The 14,617-nt window shown below is 33.5% G+C and overlaps 1 protein-coding gene across 14 annotated transcripts in view; it reads right to left on the bottom strand.

Annotated features, from left to right (window-relative positions):
• SLX4IP (SLX4 interacting protein) overlaps positions 1-14,617 on the bottom strand; it is a 250,977-nt gene that overhangs the window by 105,338 nt on the left and 131,022 nt on the right. For 12 of the 14 annotated variants that reach the window (XR_011972535.1, XR_011972532.1, XR_011972534.1 and 9 more), the window contains one exon: positions 10,959-11,048. The exons of the other annotated variants lie outside the window; for them this stretch is intronic. Coding sequence is in view for 5 of the 12 variants with exons in the window: in XM_072634462.1 (XP_072490563.1) it covers positions 10,959-11,048 (90 nt within the window). In the remaining 7 variants the exon portion in view is untranslated. The remainder of the gene's footprint in view (positions 1-10,958; positions 11,049-14,617) is intronic. 14 annotated transcript variants of the gene reach the window in all.

The raw sequence follows: 14,617 nt of genomic DNA, 5'->3' as shown, positions 1-14,617 counted from the left end.
TTACCCTGTTTTATCCTATATTATTTCTCATTCAGGTTTACCCTATTATGTTTCTCTTGAGTCTTAGATGTCAAATCTCTGATTTAGCTCTGTCTTTTCATCAAGGATTCTTGAAAGTCTTTTATTTCATTAAATACTCATTTTTTCCCCTTGTAAGATATACTCAAGTTTTGCTGGGTAGGTTATTCTCAGTTGTAATCCTAGATCCTTTACCTTCTGGAATGTACTCCAAACTCTCCATTCCTTCATAGGGGTGAATACTAATTTTTGTGTGATCTTGACTATGTATTTGTGGTATTTTGAAATTTTTTCTTCTAGTCACTTGCTTTTGGCTAAAATATTCCTAGGAGTTTGTTGGTTTTCTCCAGGTGGTGACTAATGGATTCTTTTGATTTCTACTTTGTTTTCTAATTCTAAGATATTTGGGGAATTTTTTTTTTATAATTTCTTAAAATATGATGTGTAGGCTTTTATTTTTAATGTCTTTCAGGTAGCCCAAAGATTCTCAAATTATCTTTCCTCAATCTTTTTGCCATTTTTAATGTTTTTCAGATTTTTAACTTTATTTTTATTATTTCTTTATTATTATTTATTATTATTAATATTTTTATTATTTTATTATTATTTATTATTTCCATTTTTTCAAACGGAGCCATTAGGCAGTTAGCCAATCAGGCCAATTCTAATTTTCAAGGAGTTATTTTCTTCAGTAAAGTTTTATACTTCTTTTAATAAGCTAATTGTCTTTTCATATCTTTCCTCTAAAACTATCATTTCTCTTCCCATTTTTTCCTCTATCATTCTTATTTTTTAAAACTTTTAGTCATTTTGAACTTAAATACAAAAAGACAAAAAAGAAAACATTTCCATGTACACAGCACAACATAAAAAGAGAATTCAATATAAAATCATTAATTTCCATTTCAGTTTTTTAAACTGTATAATAGTTTATAAACTACATAGTATTTTTATGTAGTAAATATATCTTTATTATATATGGTATTTACATATACTATATATAGTATTTATATAGTAAAATACATAATAAAACTACATATATAGTTTTATATACATATATACACATGTAAATATATATATACATTTATATACATATATATGTATTTATATAATAAAATACATAGTAAAACTATGTAATAAATACCATATATTGTTTTCTGAGATACCCTGATTTTCTGTACTTTACACTAAGTTTTAGTTTGTTCTCTCCTGTGTCCTTTTTATTTTTTTCTCTCTCCTTCCCCATCCCACTCTAAAAAAGGCTACCATTAGATACTAATATGCATATATATGTAAAATCATGCTATACATACTTCTATTTATCAGTTTTTTCTCTGGATGAGGATAGCATCTTCCTTCATATGTCCTTTGTAACTGAGTTAAGTATTTATAAAACTCAAAGTGACTTACATTCAAAGCTGTTCTTATGACAACATTGCTGCTACTGTGAACAAAAGTCTCTTGGATCTGCTCATTTTACTCTTCATTATTTCATGCAAGTCTTTCCATGTTTTCCTAATATCACTGAGCTCATCATTTCTCATAGCATAGTAATATTCCACCACAATCACATACTATAATTTGCTTAGCCATTCCCTAAATTGATGGACATCCCTGCAATTTCCAGTTCTTTGCCACCACAAAAGGAACTGCTATAAATATTTTAGAACATATAAGTTCTTTTCCCCTAACCACCTTGGGAAGCAGACCTAACACTGATATATTGCTGGGTCAAAGGGTATACACAATTTTATAACTTTGGGGGCATAATTCAAAAATTTGCTCTCCAAAATGGTTGACTCGGTCCACAGATTCATCAGCAGTGAATTAGTGTCATATTTTTTCCATATCTTTGCCAACATTTGTTGCTTTCTCCTTCTATCATTTTAGCCAATCTGATAGGGATAAGATATCACCTCAAAGTTCCTTTAATTTGCATTCTTTAATCAATAATGATTTAGAGCATTTTTTATATGACTATACATAGTTTTGATTTCTTCATCTAAAAACTGCCTATTCACATCCTTTATCTATTAATTGAGGGACAACTTGTATTCTTATAAATTTGACAAAGTTCTTTATATATTTGAGATATGAGACCTTTAGATGAGAAACTGTCTATAAAAATTTTCTCCCTATTTTCTGTTTTTCTTCTAATTTTGGTTACTTTTTTAATTTGAACAAAAATTTTTAAATTAAATGTAACAAAAATTATCCATTTTACACCTTCCCTGTATCTTTTATTTATTCAAAGATTGTTCTCCTATCCATAAGTTTGATAGGTAATGTTACATTTTCTATTTTTCATGTGATATTACCCATTATATTGAGGTCACATATCCATTTTGACCATATCTTGGTAAATGGTGCAAAGTACTGGTTTATGACCAATTTCTGCCAGACTGCTTTCTAGCTTTCCAAATAATTTTTGCCAAATAATGAATTTTTATTCCAAAAGCTTAAATCTTTATGTTTTGTCAAACACAGAGTTACTATAATCATTTGCTACTGTGTGTATATATATATGTATATATGTATATATATTTGTATATACATACTCTGTTCCTTCCTAATTTTTAGCCAGTACCTGATAGTTTTGGTAATTATTGCCTGATGGTATAGATTAAAATCTGGAACTAGTAAACCTTTTTCCTTTACATTTTTTTATTTATTTGATATTCTTTATTTTTTAATCTTCCAAATGAATTTTGTTATTATTTTTTCTAACTCAGTAAAGTAATTTTTGGTAATTCCATTGGGATGGCACTGAATAAATGAATTAGTTTTTAAAAATTGTCATTTTTAATATGTTGGCTCTGCCTATTTGGAAACAATGAATATTTCTCCACTTATTTAAATCTAACTTTATATATGTATAAATGTTCTATAATTATGTTCATGTAGTTCCCAGGTTTGTTTTGGTAGACATACTCCCAGGGATTTTATACTGTCTATAGTTATTTTAATTGGGGCATCTCTTATCATCTCTTGCAAGGTTTTATTGGTGATACATAGAAATGCTGATGATTTATGTGAGTTTTTTTTATATCCTGCTACTTTGCTTAAATTATTGTTTCTCTTAACTTAGTAGTTAAATCTTTAGGATTTTCCAAGTGTATCAATATTGTCTTCAAAAAGAGATAGTTTTATTACCTCATTCTGAATCTTTCAATTTCTTTTTCTTCTTCTATTGCTATTGGTAGGATTTCCAATACAATACTGAATAACATCAGTGAAAATGGGCACCCCTGTTTCACTGCTAATCTTACTGGAAGGCTTCTAATGTATCCTCATGGCAAATAATGCTTGCTGATGGCTTTAGGATAGATGCTTCTTATCTTTTTAAGGAAAAATCCATTTTATACCTATGTTTTGAAGTGCTTTTAATAGGAACGAGCATTGTATTTTATCAAAAGCTTCTTCTGCATCTATAGATATAATTATATGATTTTTGTTATTTTTGTTACTGATATAATCAAGTAAGTTGATAGTTTTCTTTATGAGTTTTAAACCACCCCTGTATTACTAGTAAAAATCCCACTGGGTCACAATGTATAATCTTTGTAATATGCTGTTGTAGTCTCCCAGCTACCATTTTATTTAGGGTTTTTTTTTTTTTTGCATTCATATTAATGAATGAAATTAGACTACAACGTTGCTTCTCTGTTTTTGCTCTTCCTGGTTTAGGTATCAGTATCATATTTGTTTCATAAAAGGAGTCTGGTAGGACTCCTTCTTTGTCTATTATTCCAACTAACATATTTAAAATTGGAATTAGCTGATCTTTAAATGTTTGGTAAATCCATCTTATCCTGATGTTTTTTTTCTTAGGGAGCTCATTTATGGCCAGTTAGATTTCTTTTTTCTAAAATAGGTTTATTTAGATATTCTATTTTCTCTTCAAATACCTGAAAATCTTTCAATTCATTATCTTTTTTTTTTTCCATGTAAGATTATACTCAACTTTGCTGGTTAAGTTATACTTGGTTACAAATGCAGATCCTTTGCTCTTCAAAATACAATGTTCCAAGCCCTTTGTTCTTTTTAATGCAGAAGCTGCTAGATCTTGTATTATCCTGACTGAAGCTCCATAGTATTTAGATTGTTTTTTTTTTCTTGTTATTTGTGGTTTTTCTCCTTAACCTGAGAGCTTCAAAACTTGGCTATGATGTTTCTGTGACTTTTCAGCTTGGGATCCCTTTCAGGCAGTGATGGATGAATTTTTTTCTATTTCTATTTTATCTTTTCATTTTAGAACTTCTGGGCAATTGTCCTTAGTGATTTATTGTAATATAATATCTAGACTCTTCTATTTTTTTCATTCTTTTCATTTTGTTTTATTTCTTCATACCTTAGAAAGTCTTTAGCTAATCCTTACCCAATTCTAGTTTTTGGATCTCTTTTTCTAATTGGTTGACTTTCTTTTCATAATTTTCTTGATTTTTCTTAGATTGCTTTTATTTTTTCTAATTTTTTCTCTGCCTCACTTATTTAATTTCAAAAGTCCTTTTTAAGCTCTTTCAAGAATTCTTTTTTGTGCTTGTGACCATCTGACATCTTTCTTTGAAGTAGGAGTGGTTTTTTTTTAAACTTTACTATCTTCTTCTGAGTATGAACCCAGATCTTCTCTATCCCTATAGTAACTATCTATGGTAGGGTTGTTTCTCCTTTGCCTCCACCTCCTCCTTATTGTTTTTAGCAGTTGTCACTATAGTCAAATTCTAATACCAAGGTGTGGGGGATGATGCTTCAGGATTCAGATTTTTTGTAATATTGTCTTCTGAGCTCTGTTTGGGAGCCTGACCTTAGGTACTCTTTTCTGCCCTTGAGCCATGGCTAGGGCCCCCCAGTCATGCTGCCACTGAAAAAGCTCTTGCTCTTTGTGTCCCCTTCAGTGGCTGTAAACTAAAGTTTGCCCCTCTACCCTGGAACCAAAACCAGGGACTCCACTCTCCTGCAAATGTCCACAGCCAGCTCCTGTTTCTGTACTCACTGTGTTCTCACTCCTCATTCACAGCTGCAGCCCAGGACTACATCTGGTCAGTATATACTGGCCCTAGCATACTCCAACAGTAGAGAGTCCTTCACTCTTCCCCTACTCTATCGCTAAGGTAATATTTACAGCATTAGTGGTAAGTATGAATATGCTGGCATAGTTATCAATCACAAAGTGTAACAGACTCTCCATACAGAAGGCAGAAGAAAAACATTTGTTCAGACACCAGAAAACCAAATCCCAAAAACCAGAAAGCCAAATCTACCATAGTAGCTAAGAAGTCAATACACATTATTACTGCAGGGGACAAAGCCATTCCCAATCCACCTTCCCTCTCCACCCCCCAATAAACATTCATGAGCTTAGCTGTCGGCTTGCCTGTGTCCTCTCTCCCCCAGTACCCTAACTGCTCTCAATAACTTCCTTTCAATTCAGCTCCACCCTTCCTCTTCCACTCATTCAGCAATCTCCTCCTACCACATGTGACTTAGGCTTCCATGTGATTTAAGTGAGTCACATGGGCCTATTAATGAATGGGAAAGATCTTCCCATTTAAATTACCATTATAACTACTCACTGTCTATAAGGGGAAAGCTCCTGAAACTGAAGCTGCCACCAACTTACCTGCCCCAAGGGCTTATGGTTTGTTGATTCATCAGAGTCTGCCTGCAATTCAATCAGGCCAAACCTCCCTCCCACCCCCAGAGGTCATGTCTTTCCTAAGGTCCTCTCAAATTGTCTTAGGAGGACAACTGCTTTACCCCAACTTTTAATTATTTTTGCCACTCAAAGTTTATTATGAAGCGATATTTGCCTTGTTTGTGGGAGAATTTGGGAGAGCCTGATATGTTCTGTCTTATTCTACTGTCTTCCCAGAATCCTCTCTTATTTGGTTTTTAAAAATATTTTTATTCTTTTTAAAAAAAATCTCTTTAACTCTTCTAGGAATTCTTGTTGAGCTTGTGTACAACTCGTATTTTTCCTTGAGGTTTTGCTTATAGATATTTTCAAGTTATTGACTTCTTCTGTATCCATTAGATGGTTAGTTCCTTGAGGGAAGAGACTTTCTTTTGCCTCATTTTGTATTTCTAGTACTTAGCCCAGTGTCTAGTACACAGTAAGTGCTTAATAAATGTTTACTGATTGACTGAATGTTTATGTTTTAAGTCTCCCTGTCAACACAGTAGTTTTTTATGGGTTCATCCTTTTTATTTGTTTGTTTGCTTATTCTTCCAGCCTACTTCTTGAATTTGGACTTTATGTTAGTGCTGGGCTCTGCTCACTTCTAGTGTGAGGGTGGGGAGATGTCCAGTCTGAGAATCTGTTCTTTTAAGACCTTCTACAGCTTTTATTATTTAATCTTAGGGCCTTAGAGTTTTCAGAGCTCCCAAAGTGGTCTTCTAGGGAGAGAGCTGTTCACTGTCCTGCTAGTTTGAGTTTTACAAATTCCTAATTAAAATTTGGGTCTACTGGCTTGTTCACTGTGGAGTTTTTGTATACTCTTCTTGGACTCAGTCACTATTAGCTCAATGAGAGCTTCTGCAGGTTTAGAGTAACTGAACTGTTGGTTTCCCTATGGCCTAGGACACCTCTGCCTTGATTATTCCTTTTTAAAGGATTATATGCTGGGATAAAGGTAGGAACTGAGCTAGCTTTATTCTTCTAGTTTTAGTGCCACATAGGTACATTTTTGGAACTTATTTTGTGCTCAGTACTCAGCAAGGGCCCTACTTGCTTGTGACCTCTCCTCTCTACCCTGGATTGTATGACCTAAAACTGAGTAATGAGCAACAGAGCTGCTGGATGCCACTTGATCCTACATCTAACACTAATTCTGAGAGTCCCTGAGATCTCATTCTACTCCTATCCTTCCCATCCTGATGCTCTGTCTCAGCCTCTTTTCTCTCTCTAGGCACTGGAATGTTTCCCCTGACCACCAGTGCCACCTCATGCTCCTGGCCAGCCCATATCAGTGTTGGCAGACCCTTCACCAGAACTGCCCTGGGCTAGGAAAAATGATTTACTATGATGTTTTCTTGGCTTTCCCAATCAGAATTAGATCTGGTACATTTTCTAGTTTGTTGTGGAGGAGGTGTGTTGGTGAGCTAGAGAAAAATTCTTCTTATGCCATCTTGACTCTGGCCCTCTCATTCATGCCTTTTCAACCTATAAAATTGTTATACATGTTCTACTATATATCACCCACAGGAAAAAGAAGTCACAAAGAAATCAAAAGTTCTCTAGAATTCTCCAATTCTCTCAGAATTCTTTAGGTACGTAAAAAATGCAACTCTGGTTTAATTCCAAAAGGCAAATTCTGGGAAGGCTGAAAGCTGACTGGGCCCACTCATTCTAGTTTCCCTGGCTTTCTCTAACACTTTAGAAAGTTTATCTGCTGGACAACTAAAAAAATTAAAAAGAAAAAAATCAAAGAAATTAACTATACTTTTCTTCTATCTTCCTCAAAAATTACACAAAAGATATGTTTGATTCACTAATATTAAGACGATGAGGAAGTATCTTTTCTTTTTAAACTTAATGTCTAGATAAAATGCAAAGAATGGTCATTCTTCTGCTTCTCATTTTGCAGCACAAAAATTTGCTACTTTGTGGAATACAGAAATATCAGTTTACATTTGATTCCTTTGGCACTATTTAGACGGAAAGCAGAAATGCAGCCATGCCTTATACTGTTGTTTTAACAATTAAAGAATTTTGTTTCACATGCAGTTTAGCTATGACTGAGCTAGAAAATATGTGGAACAGATACATGGAAACATGGATTGTTAAAATTTTGCCATAAATCCCCTATATGGCAAGGTCTAAAAATAACATTAAAAATAAAGCAACATCCCATGCATATAAACTTTCTCCTTTTAGTTAAGGGGATTGGTTTCAATGATTTGACAGTCAAATAAAGAGTACATCATATAAGAAGTAGCTATGACCTACTAATTAAATGAACTACTTTTATAAGTATCCATTTTATAAGCAGACTCATGAGGGAAAAGATTTTAACAAAAGACTCTCTGGGTCTGGGAACACAGAAAGAAGAATCAAAAAAGGTGGAGAAAATAGCTAAATATAAAAGCTAATAGCCTTGTGATAAAAAAGATTGGTGTCTGCTTTCTAAAATTTATAAATGGAAATCTGAATTCAATTGTTTGGGAATAAATACTGCCTACACTAACTTTATAACAAACATAATTTTAAAAATGCAATTAGTTCCCTCTTCTGCAAAGCAATTTGATAGCCTTAATCTTATCTTCTAAAATGATTTCAAATGCAAGCAGACTGGTTGGTCATGAAATCTTATCTCCATGAGAGAGCCTAAGGAAAGTTACAGGGAACCAAATATTATTTAAAGTAATTTCAGTAAATTCGACATATTCCTTTCAATGCTGTTCCTCTTGTCTGTGATTCTTTTGTGCCTTCCTTATGTTCTCTTCTGTACATTAAAAGAGTTTCACTGACCCTCTTTTCTTTACTGTTTTTTAGGGTTTTTTTTGTTTCGTATCCTAGCCCTATTCTTTTCTTTCCCTCACATCCCAATCTTACAGAGAAAACAGAAATAAAAATTAATCATTCTTAATACATTTGCACATTTAAGCAAAACAAATTCTTACATTATCCTTGTATGTCTTATTCTGCATCTGGGGTCAATCAATTCTCTATCAGTAGGTGGGTAGCATGTTTATCATCAGTCTTTTAGAATTATGATTCATCACTGCACTGTTCAGAGTTCTTAAATCACCAAAGTTTTTGTGTTCTTAAATGACATTTTTACTGTACAAACAATAGTTTGTTCTCTTGGTTCTGCTCACTGCATTCCTTGTTAGTTCACACAAGTCTTCTCTAGTTTCTCTGAAATTTCCCTTTCATCATTTCTAATAGTACAATCATATTCCATTAAATCCATCATCTACAATTTGTTTAGCCAAATACCCTATTAATGGACATGCCCTAAGTTTCCTGTTCGCTGCCACAACATGAAGAGTTGCTAGAAACATTTCTGTACATGAGCTCTTTTCCTCTTTTTTTTGATCTATTTGTATAAACTTAGCTATGATATTTCTGGTATAGCAAATTTGAGATCACAGTTCCAGACTGCTTTACAGAATGACCAGACTAATTTATAGCTTCATTAACATCAATATGTCCATCTCCCTATTGCCCAAACAACTGCTATTCTCCTCTTTTGTCATTTTTGCCAATATGATACATATGAGGTGGAACCTCAATATTGATTTAATTTGCATTTTTTATTACTACTGATTTACAGCATTTTTTAAAAATATGGCTTTTGATAGATAGCTTGGATTTCACCCTTAGAAAAATGTTTGTTTTATCTTTGATCATTTATCTACTGGGAAATAGTTCTTGTTCTTATAAACTTGAATCAGTTACTTTGTCAGAAAAATCTGCATCAAAGATTTTCTTTCTTGGCTACCTGTTGCCCTTCTAATATTAACTATAATGATTTTGTGAAGGCAAAAACTTAAATTTTATGTAATCAAAACTATCCAGTTTATGCTATCATATTTGGTCATGACTTCTTTCCCTACTGAAAGACTGGAAAGATAATTTTTTCCTTTCTCCTCTAATTTGTTTGTTATCTTTTTAATTTATATTCTGAATCTTTTGTTCCCCCTTTTGTTATTATTTTTCTACCTCTAAATAATAATCCTTAGGGAGTTTTATTTACCTGTCACTGCATAGGTAAATTAGACAACTCATGAACAATTAACATTTCTCCATTTTGCAGGTCTGTATTTTATTCATTCTGAATATTGTTTTCCTGGGTCTACTTAATTTCAATCAGTTCTTGGAAGTCTTTCAATGTTCCCTTGAATTCTTCACAGTCATCATTTATTAAGGTACAGTAATATTCTACTACATTATATGCTATGATTTGTTATATCATTACCAAATAGATGGGCATTTACTTCGTTTCTGGTTCTTTGCTACCACAAGGAGTACTGTATAAATGTTTTGGTGTATATTATGCCTTTCATTCTGTTTTCAAACTCCTTAGAGAATATACCTAGAGTTCCTATCTAGGATATGGAAATTTAAAACATTTTCTTAAAAAAGTTCCAAATTGCTTTCCAGAATGATTGGGCCCAATTCACAGATCCACCAACAGTGTATTCGCAGATATCATTTTTTTCTCATGGTCTAAAGTAGCATCAATTAAGAAATATCTGATTAAAAGGTAGTATTTTTCTACCACCATAATTACTTTATTCTGCCTACATATATATTCTTCTCAGTGTAACTAATTCGGATTTGTATTTCTAGTTTTAAAAGCTACTATAATCAATAGATCTGAATGAACTACTTTCGCACTCACACCAACATGACAATAAACAAAAAGTTGAAGCAGTGAGAATATTGAGAGATAGAGCCACAACAAAATATACATTTTTATATTTAGATAGGTGAAACTATCACTTTCACTGACATGGCTGAGAGAAGAAAGAGACAGTCAAATATTTCCTTAATGATTGATTATCAAAAGATAATGTTAATAAAAATGACAGACAAGGGTTTTAAAGAAAAGTGAAAAAGATATTACTAATGTTAACTTCTACCACTTATTAAAGGTTTTGTGAGCACCACTTACAAGCAGTTATGAATATTTTATTGTATATGTTGCATAAATATAACCTGGGAGGGGATGGGGAGAGAGGAATATTCTGGGGATAAATAATACTAAGTGGAAGGTCAGAAATGTTTGTCTACTGCAGACATGGCTTCAGTATTCTGAAGAAAAACAAAATGTATCTTGGGGGAAATAAGAGTGCTACAGTGGGATTTTTCAAGCTTAAGAATTATCTTTATCATTTTTATCTACTTAGTAAAGTAGATCTAAGCAGATTAGTGTTAGACAACGTTTTCTCCTATAGTCATTTTGCTCTTAAAATGGAAAATGTTGCTGTACCTTTTTCTTTTGTTCTGAAAACCAGCAGATATCTTTTCTTGAGCCTTGAGGCAAAATATGAAGATCTACTAACACAACAAAGTTCTTACACTGCAAGACATCAAAAGAAGAAAATGTTGAGTATGTGGGGCTTGTATTCAACAGACAACAAAAGAAAATAATCACAGATCACTGTGAGCATATGACTCAATGGCAACAAATATCATTACACACCAGAAATATAAGGAGACAGAGGTGGTTTTCTTTACCTGCTATTCCTTTTCACAAGTTTAAAATAAATTGCAGAATACTTAAAATTAAAACTGTAATCATCATGGTTCATTTACTTCAATGCTCTCATTGATGTGGGTATTCCCTAAAATAATGCTGACTGCAACCCATCCATGTCTGACCACATGTTGTGATTCTTGCTTTCTCATAAACATACCATAGGAAGCCCACCCAACAGATCTTTGATAACATCTCTTATGTTACTTCTCTGTAAAATTGCCTGTTTGTAATAGAGAACCTTGTTGGCCTGCTACTTGCCTTTCCATTGTGCTTTCAGAGACCACAGGATTCTATGACTTGTAGCCATATAATATAATTGGAAAAATAAGACAGTAGATAGGGAAAGTAACTGTGATTCCATTGATTTATTAAGATGAAGAAACTCCTTCCACCAATGGAGATCAGCATATTCTCTGCAACTTGGAGTCTTAGAGAGTTGCCTATATGCTGGATGAATACTGGTGGTTAAAAATGTGGGCTTTGTTTCAGTGAGAAGCTTGGGGGCTTAAAAGAATTATTTAACTTCCTAAAGGCAATCCAATTTAACTCTTCCCCATTTGTTAATTCTGGGCTCAGATCAGTGTTCATTTGTGGTGTTGGTCCAAGATATACATAAATATCACTGTGTGCTACATGTTGTCCACTCTACAGTACAATGTATTCTGGACAATAAGCATTCTTCATATAGTTAGTTTTAAAAGTGGGTATTTGATTAGACAAAGGACAAAGGAATTTGATTGATTAGGAAACTCTGTGACTTTCTAGTGTCGGATGTAACAATCAAGCATAATGTCATCTATAAAAAACAAACATCGAGAGCAGAGGTTGGGAAATCATAGTCCATGGGTCAAATTCAGCCCACCACCTGTTTTTGCATGGCTCACAAGCTAAAAAGCAGTGTTTATAGATGACATTGTACTTGATTGTATATCAGGTCCCAGAACACCATGGAGCCTTCTCATCACTCAATCACCCTTGTCCTAGTTATTCACACTTTTAAAACCAACTAAATGATGAATATCTATTGTCTAAACCAGAGGTGGAGAACCTGCAGCCTTGAGGTCACATGTGACCCTCTAAGTCTTCAAGTGTGACCCTTAATAAAAGGATTTGTTCTATAAAACTTAGACTCAGTCAAAAGGCTACACCACTCAAGGACCTACAAGGCCTCAAGGCCGCAGGTTCACCACCCCTGGTCTAGACTATGTATAGTACAGTACAATACAATGCAATGTAAATACAATACAACACCATATAAATTTATTTTAAAATGTAAAAAAGCATTCTTAGCTCTTGGGTCAAATAAAAACAGGTGGTGGGCTAACTTTGATGACTACTGATCTGGAGCATCTCATCATTTATAGGAAATCCCTCTTTGACATGGATTCTGGTAGATTTCTGTGACAGTGACGAATACCTTGTTGACCATATGTCTCTGTTTTATGGCTCACTTAATATTAATAACCAATGGATCATCAAAATTATTTTGTACTAAACCTTACAAGGAATTTTGTTGACATACAATATTGACTATAGGCATGGCAGACACTTTTTGAACAAGAACCTTTGAGGAGGCATTTTATTCTACTAAATCAATTTTTTTAAGTCAAGAAAAAATAAGCACAGTGGAATCTTGTAGTCCCTGCACTTTTTTGAAAACCAGTTTCATGTAATCATGGGATTTGAACTACAAAGGACTTCAAATATTATATTATCACTCATTATAACAGCAGAATTATCTGAAAGTAGAACGCGCTGCTCGTTAATGAACTGTTTATTGTTTATCCTTTGTTCTCAAAAAGGATCATGACATCAGGAAGATGATGCCATGACTGGCAAGTATACTGGATTTAAGTGAGGGAGGACTGTGCAAGGTCACTTTGCAAGATCCAGTGACAAGATATAAATCAGGAATACTGGAAATGGCCTCTGCTCTTTATTGGAAGTCTTCAAGCAAAGGAAGGATTGGTCATTTGCAGGTATCAAAAGGATTCATGGTCTAATATGGGTTGAACTAGTTGCTTTATGAAGTTCTTACTTAGGCAGTCATTCAATGAACACTGATTAAGAGCTTATGATGTGCCAGGTAGCACTGTGCTGAATGTTGGGGATACAAATAGAAATTGGAAAAAAAAGAGTCCTTGCCCTGAAGGAGCTTACCATTCAATGTAGGATGACAACATAAAAAAGGAAGCTAAAAATCAGGTAGGATTGAAGGGGTTGTACTTGCATGAGGGAGAAATCTAAAGAAGTCCAAAAATCACTGTGTGTTGTAGGAAATAAGAAGACTATGCTGAGTCCTTTTCTTAAATAAAAACCCTGGAGTTCATGACCCTTCCCTCCAGAAAGGTTCCAATCAGGAGATAAGAGAGTACTGGATAAATACTAACTTGAGAGATTATATTATTTAGTATTTTACAATTGCACCCAGATGAAATTCTTGATATGCATTATAAGCATAATAAATGCCATTATTTGTCCATCATGCTCTTGTAACATGAAGAGAAGTAAATAGAAAAAACTAAAAAATCTATGTTTCTCCAATTCTCTATGACACTATAACTGACCAAGAATAGAAAACCACTATCTTGTCTTCACCAATTTGGCTTGAAGATCATACTGATTGTCAAAGGGTTGTGCCCTCCAGTAGAAAAGACATTCAATATGGTCTAGAGTTTTAGGCTGATAGTATATTTTAAAATTCTATTTTGAACTTTTATTTATAATTCTAGAAAAAAATGTAATCAAATGCGACTTAAAAATGAGCAGTAACTGAGTCTGTAATCACCTATTTAACTTAAGGAATCAACAGGATATAGGTCTAAATCTAAACCTAATAGAACCCCTGTATTGTCTAATTTACCACATCAATGAAGAGTTTCAATTTAATCAAGTTATCATACATTTTCACTTTAAGTTAGCATCAGACATAATTTGTGTTTGTTTTTTGTAGGAGTTCTTGAACCATTTTTGACCTTCTTATCACTCATTTTATATCTCAAATAAGAAAACTACTATGTATTATACTTGTATCACTTAAGAAAAATTATTTAAACACCTTTCAAAGTCCAGTCTTAACCTGGTTTCCATTGCAGATGTCTACATAGGAGAAAGATATGAGTTCAAAAAGGAAGAATATAGTGAAGTTGATTTGGAAGGCTTTAGAATTGTAAAGAAAACCAGAAACTGAATTTGGGGGGTGATGACACTCAGACATTTTAATAGCCATGTGACTCCAGGCAAGTCACTTAACCACTCTAAACCTCAGTTACCCCATCTGTAAAACAAATGCTCTCATCTACTCCAGAAAATTACTCACTTTCCTTGCCTCTCCAAAATCAAGGGCAGTTAGGGCATCAGTTCCTTGGCACCCTTTCCTTAAAACCAGT

Source organism: Notamacropus eugenii, chromosome 1 (assembly GCF_028372415.1).
Source record: "Notamacropus eugenii isolate mMacEug1 chromosome 1, mMacEug1.pri_v2, whole genome shotgun sequence".
NCBI lineage: Eukaryota > Metazoa > Chordata > Mammalia > Diprotodontia > Macropodidae > Notamacropus > Notamacropus eugenii.
Note: the sequence above shows the minus strand (reverse complement) of the source record. Positions and strands in the feature narration are given on the sequence as shown.